Source organism: Drosophila takahashii, chromosome 3R (assembly GCF_030179915.1).
Source record: "Drosophila takahashii strain IR98-3 E-12201 chromosome 3R, DtakHiC1v2, whole genome shotgun sequence".
Classification (NCBI taxonomy): domain Eukaryota; kingdom Metazoa; phylum Arthropoda; class Insecta; order Diptera; family Drosophilidae; genus Drosophila; species Drosophila takahashii.
In genome coordinates, this window is record NC_091681.1 from 3,061,567 (window position 1) to 3,084,064 (window position 22,498).

The 22,498-nt window shown below is 40.1% G+C and overlaps 1 protein-coding gene across 3 annotated transcripts in view; it reads left to right on the forward strand.

Annotated features, from left to right (window-relative positions):
- The window catches only part of Dbp80 (putative ATP-dependent RNA helicase Dbp80), a 254,168-nt gene that overhangs the window by 10,555 nt on the left and 221,115 nt on the right, over positions 1-22,498 (forward strand). For all 3 annotated transcript variants that reach the window (XM_070216342.1, XM_070216341.1, XM_070216343.1), the window contains exons 3-4: positions 9,015-9,146; positions 10,182-10,377. In XM_070216342.1, the coding sequence (XP_070072443.1) occupies positions 9,015-9,146; positions 10,182-10,377 (328 nt within the window). The remainder of the gene's footprint in view (positions 1-9,014; positions 9,147-10,181; positions 10,378-22,498) is intronic.

Here is a 22,498-nt window from a genome sequence, read left to right on the forward strand (position 1 = left end):
GACCGTTTTCCATCCAATATGTTTCTTTTTTGAATATTTTTCTTTTCCGACTGGGAAAATTTTCCACATGTCGTTGTATTGCCAAATGGTAATCAATTTGATGTCTGGATATCAGGAGAAGTTAGTTTTAGTCAAATCTCATAAAATATATCCTTTATACACAAGAATATTAGCGCATCGTAACGTTTTATTTAAAGAAAACGGAAGTGGTGCTATTATTTTTTTCGGCCTTTTTTTGACTTTTTTTCTTAAAATCTGAAAAAATTATATGTAGACAATATTTTCGATACCCGTATCAATTTTTTCAAATAGGTGGAATACTAATCAAGATAATAAAAAACACTTCTTATATAAAAATCCCAGTTTTTCACATATTTCTTTAATATTAAGAACCTGTGACGAAGTGGTGCTATTATTTTTTTCGCAACTGTATATCAAAAACTATGAGAAGAAAAAATAAAATATGAGAAACGCAGGCGCAACACTTCTGGGCCCAAGAAGTCTCAATTGGCCTGGCTGAAATAAATGAAATATTTTGATTAAGTTAAATAACTAAGTTAGTACTGAAGTACTATTTATACAACCATTTAATGAACATCTCACACCATTTACCACTGGTAAAGATTAAACACATTTCAAGTGTCACTGAAATGCAGAATTTGAGTTGAAGATAGCATCCGGAGGCGTATATTTATTAATGGCAAAAATATCTGTGGTACTAAAAAATTTCATTTTTTTTTGCGGTACAACTGTATATAACCCCTTAATATACTCTTGATTTTAAAATTATAACATTACTTAAAACACTTATTTGTAATGCCTTTTATGATAATTATTCGAATGTAGTGTATTTTTTAGTAATGACCAAATATATGTACGTATATAAAGATCCATAATTTATTTCATACATTACTTCACATTGGAATAATTGTCATTAGGGTATTCGGCGTGCGACGTGTAAACGATTTTTAGGAGCCTCAGAAATATTGCGATTGAACAGGTTGAATATTTGTATATTTATTGTGTTTCAAATATATGGATTTAAAAATATGTATTTTTATATTATACGTATTATAGTAACGCTATATAAAATTATATTATTATAAACGATTTTAATTATTTAGCAAACCAAAAAACACAAAGGGGAAACAAAAAAGGTTGGCGCGCTTTTCTTTCCAAACAGAAGCGCGCGCTGATCAAATCAAATTTAAATCGTTAAACCAAATTTTATTTTCATACATAAAATTACATAAAACGTTCTTTTATTATATTTAAATATACATCTAAGGTAGCTAAAGTTTGAAAATTAAACCTACCCTGTAAAAATTAATAATAAGTATTTATACATGTATTTGTATATTAACTATATTATTTGCTAAATATACTAAATAATTAAAATAGTTAATATTGTAACGTCGTCTTATGCTGCCTCTGTTTACATGCGAGTCGAGCACGTCATCGGGACCGTTAGCACGACCTTGCTTGCGGCCAAGACAAAGGTCACGCCAGTCAAGCTGTTAACCATACCCTGGGCGGAACTAAGCGGAGCGGTACTAGCAGTCAAGCTTGTCACATGGCTATCCACAGCGGTTCAATTGGGCGTAGTTCCGGTGGAGACTTTCTATTGGACGTACGCCACTATCGTCATGCACTGGTTGGCTGGAGACGTACAAAGGTGGAAGACAACCCAGCGGACTGCGCGACCAGAGGACTGACACCTAAAGAATTGCAGAACTTTACCCTGCGGTGGAGAGGGCCATGCTGGTTGTCGCTCGAGCGAGATTCTTGGCCGAAGCAGTTTCCCAGCGTGATTTTACATACCGAGCCAGCGTTGGAAGCGAAAACGGATAAGCTCCGGATGCACCACGCCTTTCCAGTCCCTTCATTCATCATCCGTTTTTCCACGTATAGACGAGCCGTTCGAGTGGTCGCCTACCTAAGGCGTTTCGTGTTCAACGCTTCGCACAAACCGAGCCGACGCGCAGGATCCTTGAGCAAATCCGAATTCGACGACGCCATGTTTTGTATCGTACGGATGGTTCGGAAGGAATCGTGCGCGGCGGACCTTCGATCTGTAAAATGCTTAAAGCCGCTCCCTTCCCAGAGCAAACTGCTGCGGGTAAGAGGTCGTCTTAGGTTCTCTGCGTTGCCGCCGGACAGGCGCCACCCCATTATTCTACCCAGTACCCATCATTTTACCGATCTGGTGATTAACCATTCTCATCGAGCTACGCTTCACGGAGGGGCGCAGCTGACCTTAGCTCATACACGCCAGCGATTCTGGATTATCGCCGGAAAACGATCCGTACAGCGAGTGACACGGAAATGCGTTCGGTGTTTTCGCGCCAACCCAACCATCTCGTCGCAGCTCATGGGAGACCTGCCTCTTTACCAAGTCAACCCGCCGCAGAGGCCTTTCGTCACTACAGGAGTCGATTATACCGGAGCCATTGAGCTCAGAGCGGCGCGGATTCGGGGGTCGAGCACCTACAAAGGCTACATTGCAGTGTTCATCTGTCTCGCAACGAAAGCAGTTCATTTGGAGCTGGTAACCGGGCTCACCACAGAGCACTTCTTACGGGCATTCGACCGGTTTACGGGGCGTCGAGGGATGGTCCAGCATCTTTATAGCGATAACGGAACCAACTTTGTGGGAGCAGACCGTCAACTTAAAGGTTTGGTGAAGCAATTTTGCGATGACTATGAGACACTCATCGCTCCGAAGCGGTCCCAGCTACGAGTCACTTGGCATTTTAGTCCGCCTTAGTCGCCTAACTATGGTGGGCAAACGTCAAGTCGGTCAAGCACCATCTCAGGCGCGTGATCGCGGACCGAAGGCTTACCTACGAGGAGATGACCACGGTGTTAGTCAGCATAGAAGCGTGCCTTAACTCAAGATGTGCTTACTCCGGCCCATTTCTTAATCAGCGACTCTATGTTTGCGACCAGCCTCTTCCAAGTTTAGGGAACAGTTTCTGCTTCAGCAATTAATGCTGCGCCATTTTGGGACGACTAGAGTAGGGACTGGCTTAGCCATTTGCAGCAGCGTCCAAAATGGTCCCAAAGTTCGGAAAACTTAAAGTTGGACGAGCTTGTACTCGTCAAGGACGATAGATTCCCCCCAGCGCAGTGACTGCTCGGAAGGATTATCGAGCTTCACCCGGGTCAGGATGGCTTGGTTCGCGTGGTGACGTTAAAAACCCAGGAAAACCCACAGCTGAAGCGTTCGGTGTCGAAAATCTGTCGTTTGCCGATACCAGAATAGCGTCTCTCAAAACAGCTCTAGTCGCTCGCGCTTACGCACACAAATCCCCTGTTCTTTCTCCTCCCAGATTCTAGGTACAGCTCAGGACACTCAGGATACTTTCATGCTATGGTCTAGCATTGGCGGGCGGTATGTTCAAATTGACGATCTGGCAACACGGTGCCAATACCGGCAGAGAATTTGGGCAAAAGGGAGCTTTCGCTACTACTGGAGAGAGAGGGAAAGGGCATTTGGAGTACGGAACTGCCCCGCGACGCTAACGGACGCTAGCTCCGAGCTGCCGGCAGAAGGGGACACAACTTAACAAATATGTTATACCTCGTTATCTCCTAAATTTATCTTTTTTACTAAAGCGCGCTTCCCAGTAAGTCCTCAACGTGTTCGACCAGACTGAAATAGGTAGTTCCATAGCTGCGAGTTTAATAAGAATTTTAGTTAAGCAGAATAAAGGAATTAAGGTCGTTCATATTAATGCACAGAGTCCAGTCTAATGTTGATGTTATTTGCGTGTCTGAAACTTGGTTCTTGCCCGATTTTAGTGATTTGTCTATTGCTTGTAATGACTATTTTGTTTATCGTGCAGATCGTTTTAGTCATGCTGGTGGTGTCGCTATTTATGTGAACAAAAAATGGAATTCTACCTATAAATTTAAGCATCCAATCGATAGCGAAATTGAATATATATTTTTGGATTTAATTCAAACCTTTTGTGTTTATTTAGTGTCATTTAATTAACATCCACTAATTTTTATAACCGATACTATCGGCTAATATATCGGTGGCAAAGCGATTGCTGAAACACCATTAAAAAAAGGTGTTTTGCGGTGTTCACTGTACCTCCGCTAAAAATGATCGGATTTCCATTTTGTTTTTACATTTCGCTTAAGAATTAAAAAAAACCCGCCCCCTAAGAATCCTTTTATTTTTAATTTCTTATTTAAAAAAATTTTTTTTTTCGATAGGCCTCAGTCAAAAATGTGTTTTTCACCTAAAAAATTTGACTTTCGGCTTAAAAATAAAATTGTAAAGTTAAAAAATAAAGAAAAACGCTCCCCAGGGGGTGGGGTTTTTTTATGCAGAAACATATGCGACAAATTTGAAAACGATCGGTTGAGCCGTTTAGAAATGCCGATGAACACAGACTTTTGAAACGTGGTTGCACGTCTACGAGGTTAGGGAGCAAGATTGAGCATAACTTCTAAAGTTTTTGTCCGATTGACTTAAAACTTTTTTTGTATAATCTTAAGATGTTAATGTACAAAAAAACATTTTTTTAAAAAAATCGAAATTTTTTTTGCAAGACCCAATTCCGTCCTTAATAAATGTTCTGCGTGAAATATATGTTGAATATACAGATGTTATTATTACTGGCGACTTTAATAGCAATATTTTAAGGGAAAAACATCTGCTTGATAGTTTCGAATCTGTAGGCTTGACTTCAGTTAATTTATACACTCCTACACATTTTACCAACACCTGTGATACTCTTCTTGACCTATTTTTTGTTAATGTCCCTAGTCGGAAGAAGAAGAAAGGCGAGAAAGAAGGCGATCAGTGTGAGCTATTCTCCCAAAAGTTGTTGACCGGCTTTTTACAGGTCCTAGGGTGACCAGTCGTGCAGGGTTGCCACTTTGGCAAGTACTGTGGCGCCAACTTTCGTTACACTACCCCACCGGGAAAGTGAGAAGGTGGTTCTTTGTGTGCTGAAAATCCTGTTCCTTTTAGCAGAAAGTGTTGGAAATCCTGTTTCTTTCAGCAGGCGACGGTGTAGGGAAAATGTAAATTCCCTAGGAAAACCACATAGAAACCTCATTTCCCCCTTACTTTTTGTGTCACCCCCGTGTATTTTGAAACCAGAGACGGAAGAAATGTAAGGGGTGAATGAGGTTTTGTCCCTTCCGCTTGTATGCCAGAGACGGAAGAAATGTAAGGGGTGAATGAGGTTTTGTCCCTTCCGCTTGTATGGAGAAACCTCTTGAAAATATGTTATTTTCCAGAGGAATGTTCCCGCTGGGACCCCCCTCTTAGACTCGAGTCTCCTGGCCGAGTTAGTCCTTGATACTTGACCAGGCGGTTGACATGGAGGGTCTTTGTCGAACGCTTGCCGGGTAGACGGACTTCATAGACCAGATCGGAATGTCGTCGGATGACGGTGGCTGGACCAATCCAGTCAGATTGTAGTTTCGGGCATCTTCCAACTTTTCGAGTGGGAGCGTAGATCCAAACTTCCTCCCCAGCGTTCGGCGGTTTGTTGCGGGGTTAGTGGCCAGGCGAGTGCATGGGCCGCGGTGGCAGCAACTCGGACTTCTGGCCGTGGTTTCGCTTCCTCCCACTTGAGCGGCGGCATCAAAACGGGTTCGCTGAGCGGCAGCTCTTCAAACAGCTGGGCACGGGCGGCTTCAACTTCCTCTGAAGGAGCGGCTGGTGCGGCAATGAACTGCTTGGTGGTGGGTGGCTTTACCGTGGGGCCCTTTACTCGTTCGTAGTTTCCAGTTGCCAGGGACTTGGGTAGTGGTGAATTTGCGTTGGCCGGGATAGCCTGTAATCCGTTGGCACTCTCTCCGGGCGGCGGCATTACGGGCCCGGGAGGCAGGACGGCTTCAACTCTCGTAAGAGGAAGACTCTGTCGGGCCATAGGCTGCTCGGTAAGCGGCGGTCTCTCGGTGAGGTGCGTCAAGGCATCACAGGTGGTGGGCTCATGTTCACTCGTCCAAACTGAAGCTGGGGGTGTGCTACGTACCCGTTGCATCCAAGGATGAAACTCGTCGTTGATGTTGGGGTGGTCCAAGGCAGGCAAAAAGTCTGTGGGGCTGTTGGGTTTGGTGGCCAACCTCCGCCCCGAGAGGCTGGCAGCATTTAGTTTCCCGCTTGGTTAGCAGGAGGTGGGGATGACTCTGGACTAGCACGCCTATTCCCGCGTGGTCCTCGGCCACCGCTTCTTGGCGCTGACGGTTGGGTTTCAGCAGTCATGGCCGACATTGTGCCTCTATGCGGATGGCCATATCGAGGGCTTCCATTAGTGATCGTGGGTTACTGCTAATAATCGGCACTTGGTAAGCTGTCTCTCGAATCCCATCAATAAACCGCTGCACCATGATGTTGTTGTAGGTCAGCTCAGGCAGCTCGCCAAAAACTGCTCGACCAAGGCGTTCTAGTTCCAAATCGAAGTCATCGAGTGTCTCTTTTGGGCCCTGCATACGGTTATGGAAGATGTGGTAACCGGTATGAGTCCCTACTGTGAAATGTTCACGCATAGCCGTCTTGATCGCCTCATAGGAACGGATGGTGGACTCCGGGAGGGTGCCTCATTTTAAGAATTCCTTTCAAAATATCTTATCCATGCGAGTCCTTCTTTAGAGGAAGTCCAAAGCATTTCCAAAAGGATTAGTGTCAAGCAACTAAGGATGTGATTTAGGCTGGTTTCAATGGTAAAGAAGCCATTCCTAAACCAAATAATGCTTATTTTCGAACATTTTGTATGACTTTATGAAGAAAGTCCTCCGATTGAGCCCACTTCTGGTGGCAACTTTTAGCCTTTTTTTTCCAAAAGTGTTCTTTTATGTATAATTGTTTATTGTGGAATAAAAAACCACTAAATTTTCCCCTCCCCAAGTAGTTACGTACAGTCCTAAATATTCCATTACAAAACCATGACTTTGTGAAAAGTAAGATTTTGTTCTATTTAATATTTAAGAGTCCTTTTCCAGGCATTTTGAGATTCCTAATAACCAAAAATGTTAAACGTTAGTGATAATATATTATGAAAGCCACTAACAGCCAAAATGTATTTTGTTGTTCTGAAATGACTATTTACCATAGCTCGCAAATAACTGTTGACCGATTCGTGCGGTCCCCAAATAACTGTTTTTCTCTGAGACTTTGAGCAAACAATCAGAGAGCAACCGTTTGAATTGTTCGTACAGAAATTTTGCTCGCACTCAGCCGACGAGCAGTTTTTTCGGCTTTCTTTTGCTCGGCTCGCTTACAGACCGATTGCTCCTGAACGACGTTTCAAAAAGTCTTTTGCGCATGTGTTAACGTTAACGTGCTTGGGCGATATTGCTCTCCCTTTTTACTTGCACGTACTTTCAAAGGGAATACATTGTATAGTTGTATTAGTGAAAAGACTTTTTGCGATGACTTTTTCAGTCAATCGGTCTTTTAATAAGTCTCCCTGTGCGAGCGACATTCGTATCTCTCATTGAACGAGCTTCGTAACAGAGCGTCTCACGAACAGCTTAACGTAAAAGGCTCAACCGAAAACCAAAACGAAAGGAAACGAAGTGTGCTGCGCAGAGAGAGAACGAGGGGCATGCTATTTTTCGGTTGTTCTCGGGAGTAGAGCGTAAGGAAAAAAACGGTTAACAGTTGTTTGCATGTTTTCTATTTACTTAGTAGAATTGACAATTTTGCTGGTTGGTTCCTGTTTGACAATTATTACAGTTGATTTTACCAAGTTTTTTTTTGTGTGTACTTTCTAATATTTTCTCGTTCGGCACGGTGCAATAGAAAATGCCTGTGAATGAGAAAATATTAGAAAGTCTATTTAATGACGAGTGTAATAATTTTTTGTCACAAAATATGATATCAGAACTTTTGTATGTTGAAGGGGCGATCGTCACTAGTTTTTTACCTCGTTAAGAGGTGTTTTTATTTGATTTGGTAATAGTCTAGAAGGGGGGCCTGTGCTTCAAAAATCGGGAAAAAATTAAAATCGATGGACCGCGATTTCTTAAGAATTTACGTGCGGAAGACTATCGTCGGAAAAGCATGATTCTCTTGCAATTTCATTTTAAAGTTGCGCGTTTTGCTATAAAAACAAAGTAGCACGCAACATTGAAATGCAATTGCAAGGAACCATGCTTTTCCGCCGATAATCTTCCGCACGTAAATTCTTAAGAAATCGCGGTCCAGCGACGGTAATTTTTTCGTTGTTTTTGGGGCACAGGTCCCTCTTCTAGAATATTACCAAAGTTTCATATATCCTTCTCCCTCGCACACCCTTTAGCTGAGTAACGGATATCTGATAGTCGGTGTGTGGCCAGGGAGAATGCTTGGAAAACACAATTCGTCCAAGTTGTAAAAGTGAGAAAAAAATGCAAAAATGCTCGCATAAATGGCATCGTTAAAAATACACGCCTAAAAACCGAAATTAGTTTTATGACTTTTCAACTTTGACGAAATGTAGCTTCTAAACTAAGGAATGGAACTCAATGCAGTGTATAATAATGTTGAAGGGGCATTCTATTACCTGTAAAATGAGTCATTTATGGTTGAAATCGGTTAACCACAACTCAAGTTAGAAATTAAAAATTGTCAAAAACATTTTTTACATTTAAAAAAAAATTTTATCCATAAAAAAAATTTTAAGTGTTATTTTTTTAATCAGGAAGACGTACCTTACCGGAAAACAAAGGTTTCATTCATGGTATATTTCATCGTTTTTTTTTTTGTAAACTGGTGTAATTAAAGCTTAAATTGCTGTCGATTCGATTTCCACGTTTATTGTAGCGCAGTGGCTATGTTCTCTCTTACAAGTAGTACAAAGAAGTAGTTTTAAAAAGGGAAGAGTACTGACAGCTGAAGGCATTGTCAGACCCAATAGCGATCGTTTCTATCGATATGGATGAGAGGGATCACGATATAGTGTAATTCATTTGAACTATAACAACTCCAATTTGCAACTGATTTATAATTTATTGCGTTCTCTCTTGTTTTTGTTAAAATTAATATTATCTTCATTTTTCAGTCCAGCAGAAAATAGTCTCCTAATTAAAATATTAGGAAAAGGACTAGTAAATACAAAGTTATCGCTCGACATTCAACAAAAGAATCCTAACTCACCACTACATTCTGTTAAAACGTTTGAGGCATTACACCTGTAAGTAAAAATGCATATATTGTCTACACAAAACATTTAGCTTACTAAATTAGCTTTTTCTGGGAAAGTTTATCTTCCTGAATAAGAAAAGGGTAAAAATTGCTGTAAATGTATTATACCCGTTACTCGTAGAGTAAAAGGGTATTTTGTATTCCTGCAGAAGGATGTAACAGGTAGAAGGAAGCATTTCCGATCCCATAAAGTATATATATTCTTGATCAAGATAACTAGCCGAGTCGATATAGCCATGACTGTCTGTCTGTATAAACGCTGTGATCTCGGAAACTACAAAAGCTAAAAGGTTGGGATTTTCCACACATATTCCTGGGCTTCCTACGCAGCGCAAGTTTGTTTCAGCCAAGGGCCACGCCCCCTTTAACGCCCACAATCGCCGTAAATGATTTAAAAAGTGCTTGGCGTCTAAACCTTTGAAGATTTCGGAGAAGTAAAAATTCAGTTTTATGGTGTTTATCAATACCTATCGAAATATAGAATACATTTTTTCAAAACGGACCATTTGTTAAAAAGTTATGCGCGTTGAAAGTTTTATACCTCCATCTCCCTCGCACTCCTCGCTGAGTAACGGTTATCTGATAGTCGGGCACCCGACAATAGCGAATCAACGCAAGGATGCATAAATGTGGACGCTAACCGTTAAGGGCGTTTGTGGGCGTGGCAAACTTTTGTTTTGGTCATTCGATAGGTAATTAAGTTTAAATTTTTAATATAGCTTCAAAAATAAGAGCGCCGTTTATCGCTGTTCCTCTTAAACAAATTGCCACCATATAAAAAATTGCAAGTGCCCTTTTTTTATTCAGGGGCTCCTCTGTACCAGAACCGAGAGTCGCCTTTGCGGATCAATTTTATTTTGTAACCTGGTCGAACCGGGGTGTAAGATAAATCTCTTCCAACCACATGCGGTAAGTTTTGTGCATTGTTGTACACAAGAAATATTACAGATTTTGGTTGAAAAAGATGTCTGTGACACCTTCGAGTTATTTCTAATAATAATTTTTTGAAAATCATTTTTTATAGGAAAGCTTCTTTATTGAAAGGAATTTATGCAATGGGATTTAATACTCCATCGAAAATTCAAGAAACAGCGTTGCCAACACTTCTTGCGGATCCACCACAAAACATGATAGCACAAAGTCAGTCTGGAACAGGAAAAACAGCTGCCTTTGTCTTGGCGATGCTAAGCCGAGTCAACATTAGTTTAAATCATCCTCAGGTACAAACCTTTTTATGAAAGACTAACTTTGCGATTTTTTCTATAAAAACGGGTTGGATGGATTTAATTTAAACCTTTTTATATTATTATTTAAGTAACATCCACTAATTTTTATAGCCGATACTATCGACTAATATATCGGTGGCAAAGCGATTGCTGGAACACTATTACCGCGTTTGCGGTACCTCCGCTAAAAATGATCGGATTTCCATTATGTTTTTAAGTTTCGCTTAAGAATTTAAAAAAACCCGCCCCCTGGAAAGCCCTTTTTTTAATTTTTCACTTTAAAGCATTTTTTTTGCGATATTCCAAAGCCAAAAATGCGTTTTTCACCTAGAAAAAAAATAAAAAAAAAAACGCTTCCCAGGGTGCGCGTTTTTTTATGAAGAAAAATATGCGACAAATTTGAAAACGATCGGTTGAGCCGTTTAGAAATGCCGATGAACACGGACTTTCGAAACGTGGTTTCGTGAAAAACACACTTAAGGATGGACTTGCGTACCTAAAGTCTTAGAGGTTAGGGTACTAATTTTAGCATAACTTCAAAAGTTTTTGTCCGATTGACTTTAAATTTTTTTGAATAATCTTAAAATGTTAATCTACAAGAAGAAAAATTAAAAAAAAAAATTTATTTTTTTTTTGCAAAACTTTTTGCGATGAATTTTTCAGTCAATCGATCTTTTAATAAGTTTCCCTGTGCGAGCATCAGTCGTATCTCTCATTGAACGATGTTCGGTAACAGAGCGTCACACGAACAGCTCAACGTAGAGGGCTCAACAGAAAACCGAAACGAAAGGAAACGAAGTCTGCTGCGCAGAGAGAAAACGAAGGGTTATGCTATTTTTCGGTTTTTTTCGGGAGTAGAGCGAAAGGAAAAAACGGTCAACAATTATATGCATGCTTTGCTCTTAACCCAAGAACTTTTTCCTAAATATATTGTTTATGTTTATTTATTAAAATCAGTAACAATTTTGACTCTTAAGCTCAAAGACCGAGCTATCATACTGGACGGCATGGAATAATAAACAAGTCATGCTGAGACCCTGCGAGCATACAGCAGCCCATGATAGAACTTAAAAGGCTTCCATTGGCAGATCGCCGACAAAAGGCAATATGCGATTCAATGCGGCGCGCTCTCGAAGAGTACTCTGAGATAGGAAGACCGTTACAAGTGATTTGATAAAATCACTATGGTTACAAACTAAAGAAATCAAGGGATGATATTACATGAAGCACTTTCGAAAACGAGTAGGAAATATAGGTGATCTTAGACACAGAATCAAACTCATCAGACCTGCTCAAGTAAATAAAAATGTACTCGATTACCACTCGGTGATGGCGATTCCAACTATCAAATCTGGCATCCTGACATCGTGGAACCGTAGACATCGGCATCGTTGTACCCATTTTTTACTTGTAATTATACCCGTTACTCGTAGAGTAAAAGGGTATATTGTATTCGTACAAAAGTATGTAACAGCTAGAAGGAAGCATTTCGGACCATATAAAGTGTATATATTCTTGATCGGGGTTACTGGCCGAGTGGATCTAACAATGTCCGTCTGTCCGTCTGTCTGTCTGTCCGTCCCTATGAACGCTGAGATCTCGGAAACTACAAAAGCTGGAAAGTTGGGATTACCCACACATATTCTTGGGCTTTCTACGCATCGCAAGTTTATTTCAGCCGGGCGCCACGCCCCCTTTAACGCCCACAATCGCCTTAAACGATTTTAAAATGTGTCTGGCGCCCACAACAAACCATATGTGCGACAAGTTGCTATAGCTATATGCTTGCTCCATGATAAGGTTTTGCTAAAGGTTATGCCAAGACTTACAACATGATCTTTGTAGCTAATAGCTGTATTATTTATATATAATTTTGGGAGAACACTTGTGTCGATCATCCTTTTACTGATTACGATACACTTTAATTTTTTTGGATTTATTCCCAAGCCGTTATTGTTAGCTCACTTGTCAATTATGGATAGCAATTTGTTACTTATACTGGCACACACATTTATATCCTTGACAGGGTTACAAACATAAATTCATTCAGGTAAATCATTCACATAAATATAAAACAACAATGGCTCTAACACAGATCCTTGAGGTACTCCCCTTGTAAGTTGCCTAAAGGTGGAGGTATTCATCCCAAAGACTACAGCTCGATCTGCTAGGTAGGATTTAGCAAGCTTGACCGCTGTGCTCGAACAGTTAAATTTTTTTTTGAGTTTTCAGAGATTTCATTGAATCAAAGGCTTTGCTGTGATCAAGTAGAGTCAAAAATGTAACACAATTTTTATCAAGCTGCTGCCTGACATCTTCCACAATATCAGTAATGGCACTAATACAACTTATTTTTCTCCGGAAACCAGACTGTTTGTCGTGTAACAGTGAATTGTTGGGTTACTCCACGTGAAACGTGACAGGACCATTTGGGTCAAGTCTCAGAATCAATCGAAACTTTTTTTCGATAGAGGATTGAAATATAAGGATCGGTTTTTTTTTTTTTTTTACTCTTACCGTTTATTTTAAGAATGTTTTTCTAATTAAGCTCCGATTTTTAAGTTATTCAGCACTTGAGACTCGATTGAGATATTTAAATATTTGGTAAGCAACTTTGTCGGACATCTTAATATCTTTCAGAAAAATATTTAAAAAAATTTTGAATTACTAATTATGTATTTTTTAAGGGAATTTTAAATTAAAACTAGAAAGGAAGTTAACTTCGGCCAGCCGAAGTTTATATACCCTTGCAGGTATGCCTACCTAAAATGTTGTTTTTACATTGTCAAAAATCAAAAAGCCTACTTTCTAGAAAGTTTTTTCTATTATTTTGTTAAGTGTTTCTATGGCAGCCATAAGATATAGTGGTCCGATCCGGCTCGTTCCGACATATGTACTACCTGCAATAGAAAGAAGACTTTTGGGAAAGTTTCATCGCGATAGCTTTAAAACTGAGGGACTAGTTCGCATAGAAACGGACAGACGGACATGGCTAGATGGACTCGGCTATTGATGCTGATCAAGAATATATATACTTTATGTGGTCGGAAACGTCTCCTTCACTGCGTTGCAAACATCTGACTGAAATTATAATACCCTCTGCAAGGGTATAAAAATTCTTTACGCCGGAATACACGCGGTTTCCGAATGAAAAAATTATCCTCATATTGCCTCATCAATTCTTAACAAAGTGGTAAAATAAATAATAAGTTTAGCAACTTTGCATCAAGCAACAACAGCGCAACGTGTAAGGAAGGAAAAGCAATACTAGCGCTCTTTGATATGTATAATACTTATTTTATGTATTTAAATTTAAAGTTGCTGAACTAAAATAATAATAAATAAATAAAGCAAGTTTCCCATTTTGCAAAAAATAATAAATTCGGAAAAGTTGGTTCATCTCAGCTACCAGGAGGAAGTGTTGGAGTCAATCACTGCTATATGACCGGGTTCCAGGCATTTGAAACATCTTGGGGGCCCGTTCTTTCCCGGATCCTGCAGATAGTCCATTCATTCCATAATTTGCCCCAATGAAGGACAGCTTTCCCCAGGGAGAAGGGCAAACTAGTCACCGCCGACTGCGACTCCGCGTAGCCTCGGCGAAGACTACGATGCGCTTCGCATCGATGCCATACTAGCTCGCAATAGCAGCGCAGATTTCCTGCTTCGTCGCGATGGAGTCGATATCTCGTATCTCCAAAACGAGCAGTTTCGTCTCCTTCGACATATCTCGCACTGACGCTGCGTCGCCTAAGACCCTCGCAATGCTCTTCTTCATGGCCTCTGCGCTTTCTGCGCTGTATTTGGCCACCTCGAGCAGTAGGTTGCCGTTGATGGTGCGGCGTACATTGGCTACACAGCTTCCCAGATCCGACAACTGTTTGTCGTCCCTTCGAGTCACCATGGCTAGCACCTCGCTGTAGGTTTTTTCACTCGCATGGACAATGACCGCATCTGTTCTTGTGCGTCTCGTAGTCCTCTTCATTTTCTTGACCACCAACCCGGCGACCGGGACTGCGGGGCTCGTGGTCTTCCTGGCGTCAGCGTCCGTCGCAGTCGGCTTCGCTATGGCTCCGTTTGCGCTGCGGCTTCTTTCCTGCAGACAGGCGATGTCTGCTGCTCCTTGTCGGCGATCTCCAAGCTTCGACGGCATTTCGAGCACACGATTGCAACGTTCTGGTGATCCTCCCTGGTGCTGATGTCCATGCCACCCTCTCTGTTCGCCTCTAGGATCTTCGTGTGAAGCGCCTTCATGCGCATGAACGTCTCCCTCGTGGCGGCAGTTATGTGGCGCGCCGTCTTGTCTATCATTTTGGTGGAAATCTCCTGCAGAAGAACAATTCTCTCTCTGTTGTATACGGAAGTGTTTTACATTCGCTCCCACACGCTTAGTGTCGAAATTTTTGATTTTAATATTCCCAAAGTTTTCATTCTCTTTCATTAAAACCATCGTCTTTCAAAAGATATTGAAAAATAGTTAACGACGCGAGTGCATTGTGCATTGTTGTTGTTTGTTATTTACATTGTCGTTTTGGCGCTCTCTCGCACCGTTTGCTCTGCTCATCTCCCAACTTCAGTCACCGGCTCTCATTTTCGAGTTAACGGTTCTTTGCTGATTTGGTCTTATCGCGCTCTTTGTTTCCTCTTATCGCGCTCTTTCTTTCCTCGGCGCCCCCATAGCCACACAGCTGTTCGTTGGCACTCATCTAAAGCTTTCCGTTTACATTTCTGTACAGTCTACTTTCTACATTTTTATACCCTTGTAGAGGGTATTATAATTTCTGTCAGATGTTTGCAACGCAGTGAAGGAGACGTTTCCGACCACATAAAGAATATATATTCTTGATCAGCATCAATAGCCGAGTCCATCTAGCCATGTCCGTCTGTCTGTCCGTTTCTATGCGATCTAGTCTCTCAGTTTTGAAGCTATCGCGATGAAACTGTCCCGAAAGTCTTCTTTCTATTGCAGGTAGTACATATGTCGGAGCGAGCCGGATCGGACCACTATATCTTAAGGCTCCCATAGGAATATTCAAACAAATATAAGAAAATTCATTGTAACTTTGTAGGAAGTAGGCGTTTTGATTCTTGATTACTTAAAAACAAAATTTAAATAAATAGAAACGCTGAATCTGGAATCCCTGGAACTGCACCGAGTGAGCATTCTTTTATCTGCAAGGGTATATAAGCTTCGGCTGGCCGAAGGTAGCTTCCTTTCTTGTTTATCTTACTTTAACTTGTAAACAATGTCTGCTTTCTGTGTTGTTGGTTGCCAATTTACTGGCAAAATCACTTCTCGGCAGCCGATTGTTAATTGCTGGTTATGTGTTGACTTTGGGCATAGTGCGGCCCAAATTGCGGATCGTACTAGGTCTAATGCCAAGCTGGACTGGACGTGCACTACATGCCTACATATCAAAATTGATATTAGATCATTTATGAGGCAAATTTACGGACTTATTAAGTCGGTTTAATGTTTTCGACTCAAACTTAAGGTCGTATTCTTCTTAATCAAATATCCTTAAATATAAATCGTAGTCCTACACTGCCTAATATCTCTCTACATGTTCCAGATCTCTCGAGCAACCTCTCTCTTCCCAGCCCCACTGCAAGCTATATGTCGTTCGATGAGGACGATCCCAATGGGAGCGAGTCATCAATGACTGATGTCAGGGTGCAATCCCTGCCAGATCACAATCGGTCACCGGCTGTTGCCACTTCGTGGGCTCTGCCGCACCTCGTAATGCCCTTAGATAATACCTTTGTACCTCCTCCTGTTCCACTTTCTAGCATGATCCCTAGGAAGAACAGTAATAGCCCAGCTCTCTTTTCTACGGTACCACTCACTCTCATGGTACCTAGAAAGTCTATTTTTGTGTCAAGATTGAATGCAGCACTCACAGTCAACGACGTGATGCATCATATTGTCTCAAAACTCTCCCTTCCCAATCAAAAAGATATTGACATCACTAAATTTAATTTTAAACAAATAAGATAAGATTATTCTTCATTTAAAATACTTGTTCCGGAAGAACTGTTCTATAAACTTCTTGACCCTAATTTTTGGCCTGCTGATAAATTTGTTCACGAATATATAAAAGAAAATAGTTCGCTTCCCATCACTTCCTTGTCGGCGCCCAGCTCTGCTTTAAATTCAAAAAACTAAATTTCATAAGCCACTATTAAAATGTACGGGGGCTTCTTAGTAAACTCTCAACGCCTTATAAAAACAGCTCAATTTTTGAAGCCAATGTTATTGTATTAACTGAGACCTGGCTTAAACCATCTGTACACGATAGTGAGATTTTGTCAAAAAACTGTTTTGTTTATCGCAATGATCGTCATACCCGTCGAGGTGGAGACGTTCTTATTGGAGTCAAATCCGATTTAACCAGGGACCGTAAATAATCATTATTTGAGATTTTTATTTTAAAAGGCCTACTGAGATTTTTACATATTTTAATCAACCATTTAACTGGTTTTTTTGCACTTCATAGACATAAACAAGTAACAGTTAATTTGATTTCCAGATTTGTTGAAATGCATATACTTTGTGGGCAAGAGTAAAAAGAACGTTATTTTTGACGTGTAAAACAAAATATCACAGTAGTCTTTTTGAAATAAAAATCTCAAATAATGATTATTTACGGTCCCTGGATTTAACTTCTGAGCTTGTTGATATTTCTGGCTCATCAGGTATTGAATTTATTTGTGTAAAATAATCTTTCCCAAAAAATAACATTTTTTAACTTGCTCCTATATACCCCCTAGCTTCGAATTTAATGTGTATATATTGCACCTGTCCGCCATACAGTCTATCTCCTTATTGCTTGCTGAAACTGACCAACTCATTGTGTTCAGTGACGAATATATAAAAGAAAATAGTTCGCTTCCCATCACTTCCTTGTCGGTGCCCAGCTCTGCTTCAAATTCAAAAAACTAAATTTCATAAGCCACTATCAAAATGTACGGGGGCTTCTTAGTAAACTCTCAACGCCTTATAAAAACAGCTCAATTTTTGAAGCCAATGTTATTGTATTCACTGAGACCTGACTTAAACCATCTGTACACGATAGTGAGATTTTGTCAAAAAACTGTTTTGTTTATCGCAATGATCGTCATACCCGTCGAGGTGGAGACGATCTTATTGGAGTCAAATCCGATTTAACTTCTGAGCTTGTTGATATTTCTGGCTCATCAGGTATTGAATTTATTTGTGTAAAATAATCTTTCCCAAAAAATAACATTTTTTAACTTGCTCCTATATACCCCCTAGCTTCGAATTTAATGTGTATATATTGCACCTGTCCGCCATACAGTCTATCTCCTTATTGCTTGCTGAAACTGACCAACTCATTGTGTTCAGTGACTTTAATCTTCTTAATATTTCTTAATTGGAGAATAATGACTCATTAGCAATGATTACTAGGATGCAACATGACTTTGTTGATGGTCTTGTTGAACTATTGTTACGTAGGCGTATTAGGGCCCTGTCCGGACGACATGGGCCGAGGGAGATGAGTCCGATGTTCAGGCACCATTTTGCCGGCTGAGCTCGACGGATGGGGTGGGTTCTTGGTAAGCATCTCACCTCTCCCGCATAACCAGAAAGAATTATTAAAAGTGCCTGGGAAAAATAATATAGATCGTCTGTTTCGTCTGTCATCTATCTTAGCTGCCCGTAAGTTTCCCGAATAGCTAACTGGAGCACTTAATCGAAATACGATCGGCAGCTTGTGGCTGTTACCCTCCCCTTTCACAAATCGTGTGCCGTTGGATTAGTGCTAGCCTTGCAATCTGATCCCCTAATGTTAATGTCGTCTGTCAAGAAGTCGTCGTCATTATTCTAGACCTACTTCACTTGTGGAATCAGCACCCCCTTTTAAACGTGAACCTAGCAACTCATGTTGAGACTTTCCTCACACGATAAATTTTAATAAATATATATTGAAATAAATCATAAAGTATAGGCTAAGAATCTTTGTTTATGACACTGGCATTACCAATTAATGACAATGTATTTTTTTACGGAAGGTATCGAATTGATCGCTTGTAAAAGCGCGCACATCAGCAAAAAGATTTGCAGACTATTCACGACAAAAAGGTCGCTCTGTGGGCTGCTTATATTTGAACATGCAAATATAAGAGCGGATACCTCCCGCTGAAAAAGAAAATTTTATTTAATAGAAAAAAAAAACGGAATACAGAGTTTACACTATTATCGAAATATTACCTATACATATGATTAACATGGATATTAAAAGTAGTTAAAATTAATTAAGAGGTAATAAAGTAAATTAACAAAATAGTGCTCAATAATAAAAATGTATGCTAATAATTAAAACTCATTAAATGTAGTTAGCTTACTCAGTTAGAACTAAATTTTATTAACATGCACTTATTATATAAATGCTTAATATTATTATAAATATAGGTTAATTAGAGGTACTTAATATTTTAATATTGTGGGTCTGGGCTACGAAGGGTTTTCTTACTATTATGTCGCAAAAAGTGCCTAAAAATCGAAAATTTTGAACTTTGACCACGGATTTCTCAAAACTTCGACGTGATGGAAAGTTCCAAGTATGAGCTAGTAATCTACAGCTAAAATCCTTTCAGGATTTGTAGCTTTTATTCTTGGGCTTTTTTTTTGTCGACCTGTGTTATTTTATGAAACTGAAGTTATTATTTATTGATAGTACATGTTTTTATCGAAACAACAAGCGTTTGATCTTGAAAATATATCAATAATTTACAAAGTTATGGCAATTCTCTCGGAAGCCTTTTTTTTTATAGCGGTTTGCGGTGACCACGATTGCACAAGAACTATTTGATCGATCTTCTTCATTTTTTTGTTAATTAATCAATTTCTGAAAAATCAAAGCTGTTTGGCCGTCCGTGAACTCGTCGGTTCGTCTGCGCTCTCAGCTGATCTAAAGAAATTGAGAGAATCGTAACACAAACAACACAAACTTTTCCTTTGCAAAGTACTGTTGCACAACTTCACTAAGACACAGACATGTCAAACCAACAGGCGAAACGAGTTAGAACTGACTCGTCTCTGGAATTGAGATCCGGGAAAACTGGTCGCACTTCAGATGCTCTATCGCCGCAACTGTTAGAGCAAATAGACGCCCGATTATCAGCGCTTATCAACGCCCGTTTCGCTGAGCTGACAGAGCACATAAACGCCACTTCGCGGGAGACCGAAGAAAGGCTATTGAAAGCGTTATCAAGCGAAATCGACCAAAAATTCGACGCTAAGCTTTGCCAACTATCAGGTGCTGTCGAAAACTTTGGAACGCGAGTCCAGCAACTAGAGGTCGTTACGGCCGAGCGCCTGGACAAACTGGAGCGGGATATGGAGGAGTTACGTTCCCTGAAAGCCAAAGTAGGGACTGTCGAAGGGAAACTCAATGCACAGAGTGCTGAAAGTGATGCGTGCGCGGTACGTATGCATGGCATTCCGTATGTAAATGGGGAAAAACTCCGGACCCTATTCAACAAACTATGTTTTGCGACCAACCTTGTTCCGGCACCGAGAGTCCGCGATATCTTCAGGGCCCGTAAATCCCAGAATACACTTGTCGATCCTCCTGTAATAGTCAGGCTGGAGACGACGAGGGAAAAAGCGGCACTTCTACGAACACTTGGTGCATACCGGCGAGCTAACAACCAAAAACTGAGCATACACCTGCTAGGTTTTGATTCACCGGCTGTGCTCTATGTTAATGAGCAACTCACGAAAGATAATTTCGTTATCTTTAAAGAAGCTATGCGCCTTAAAAAGCTCAACGTTTTCTCTGCGGTGTTTACTCGACGTGGGATTGTGCACGCGAAATGCACAGGGAGAGATGACGTTATCTACTTCCAGCAATTTGATGAGCTTGCCGATATCACTGAGAGAGAGAGAGTCAATGCTGCTGGGTCTCTCTCTGAATCTGCATCCCACTCACCGCTCGCTGAGGGTTCACCTCCGGATAATGGGATTAATAATAATTTTCGCGACTAATTTCTCTTATAATCCTATACTTTTTCTCATAGTAGTTTTTAAGAGTAACTCAATTTTAGTTAGGTTTTTGATAATACTATCTTATTCTGAATTAGAGTGTGCCTATTGCGACCTTTTGTGTGTGTTTCCAATATGTTTAAATGTCTATCCTAATGCAGATCGTTTCAAATAATAATATTGCGAGCAGTCTTTTAAATATTCTATGTAAACAAAGAGGGGGTCTGAAGATTGTCCACATAAACGCCCAGAGCTTAGTAAGAAAAATGGATGAGTTTAGAGAATTATTTGTTGGATCTCATGTTGATGTAATTTGTGTGTCAGAAACCTGGTTTGTCAATGGTTCTAGTGATGTCCCTTTTATGTGTGAGGGTTACGTGTTGTTTAGGGCTGATCGGGTGGGCCATGCCGGTGGCGTAGCCATCTATATCAGTAAGAAATTTACCTTTAAATGTATCCATGTCAGTCAAGATGATAGTACAGTAGAATCAGCTTTCATTGAGATTACTGATCGAAAATGTAAGAATAAAGCTCTCATCTGCTGCATATACAGACCCCACCGCCAAACCCATTTCGGAGACCTTATGAGAACGCTGGCAGTCCTATCCGTTGGGTATCAAAATGTTATTATAACAGGAGATCTTAACAGCAATATGATAACTGAAAATCTTGTTCACTATGACTTTAATTCAATTGGATTGAAATTGGTCAACAGTCTCGCACCTACCTATTTTACAAATACTAATAGCTCATTGTTAGATGTATTCTTTGTTAGTGATTTGTCAAAAGTTCTTTTATATGACCAATTATGTGTTCCTGCTTTCTCTAAACATGACCTGATATTTATGACGTATGATTTTATCTCTGACAACATGCCAGCTGTAATTAGTTATAGGGATTATAAGTCACTTAATTACGATAACTTGCAGGCTGAATTTGATAATTATGACTGGACCCTCATTTACAACATGACATCTGCAGAAGACCAACTATTACTTTTAAACTCTAATGTTAGGCAACTATTTGAGAAGTGTGTCCCAGTAAGAACTAAAATTCTGAAGCCAGCAGACCAGCCTTGGTTTACCTTGAATATAAAGGGACTAATTCGATTGCGGGACGCAGCCTATAAGCGCTGGAAACGATATCGAACTGACCACTTGTACAATATTTTTAAACAGTTCAGAACTGATGTCACGAGAAAAATAGCAGAGTCCAAACGAAGGTTTTATAACCATAAATTTGAAAATGCATATACGTCTGGTCAGGTTTGGAAGGAGCTTAGAGGTATGGGGATAGGCAAACAAACTCAGGCTGCTAAGTCAGACCTAGATGTGGATGCTCTCAATGAAAAGTTTGCTCGCGTCAATTTTTCTAGTCCTCCCCAAAGTATGTACCTGAACTCGACAACCATCTGTGATAATATCTTTAGCTTTATGTGTGTCCGTCAAAGAGATGTTCTTAAATGTTTACTAAGTGTAAAATCCAATGCAGAAGGTTTGGACAACATTAGCCCCAAATTCGCTGCGCTGTTGTTGCTTGATGCAAAGTTGCTAAACTAAAATCGTTGTCTTTACTAGTAGGTCTGGCAAATACAAAAATTTTATTTTACCACTTCGTGAAGAATTGATGAAGCAATATGAGGATAATTTTTTCATTCGGAATCCGCGTGTATTCCGGCGTACAGAATTTTTTAAAATTTAAATTCTCTTAAAAAATACTTAATTTTAAAATTAAAAATTTTTTAAATTATTTTTCTGAAAGACATGAACATATCCCACAAAGTTGCATACCAAATATTGAAATAACTCAAACGAGTCTCAAGTGATGCATAACTGAAAAATCGGAGCTTAATTAGAAAATTATTTTTTTGAAATAAACGGTAAGAGTTAAAAAAAAAAAATAAAAACCGATCCTTATATTTCAATCCTCTATCGAAAAAAAAGTTTCGATTGATTCTGAGATTTGACCCAAATTGGCCTGTCACGTTTCACGTGGAATGAGCCATATAATTTCGCCGATCAAGCGTTTTTCGTGGCACACGACTGTCGCGGGTAGACGGGTCTTCACTCCACTCCGATTCCGTTGTGTCAATGGGTTTATACTTTG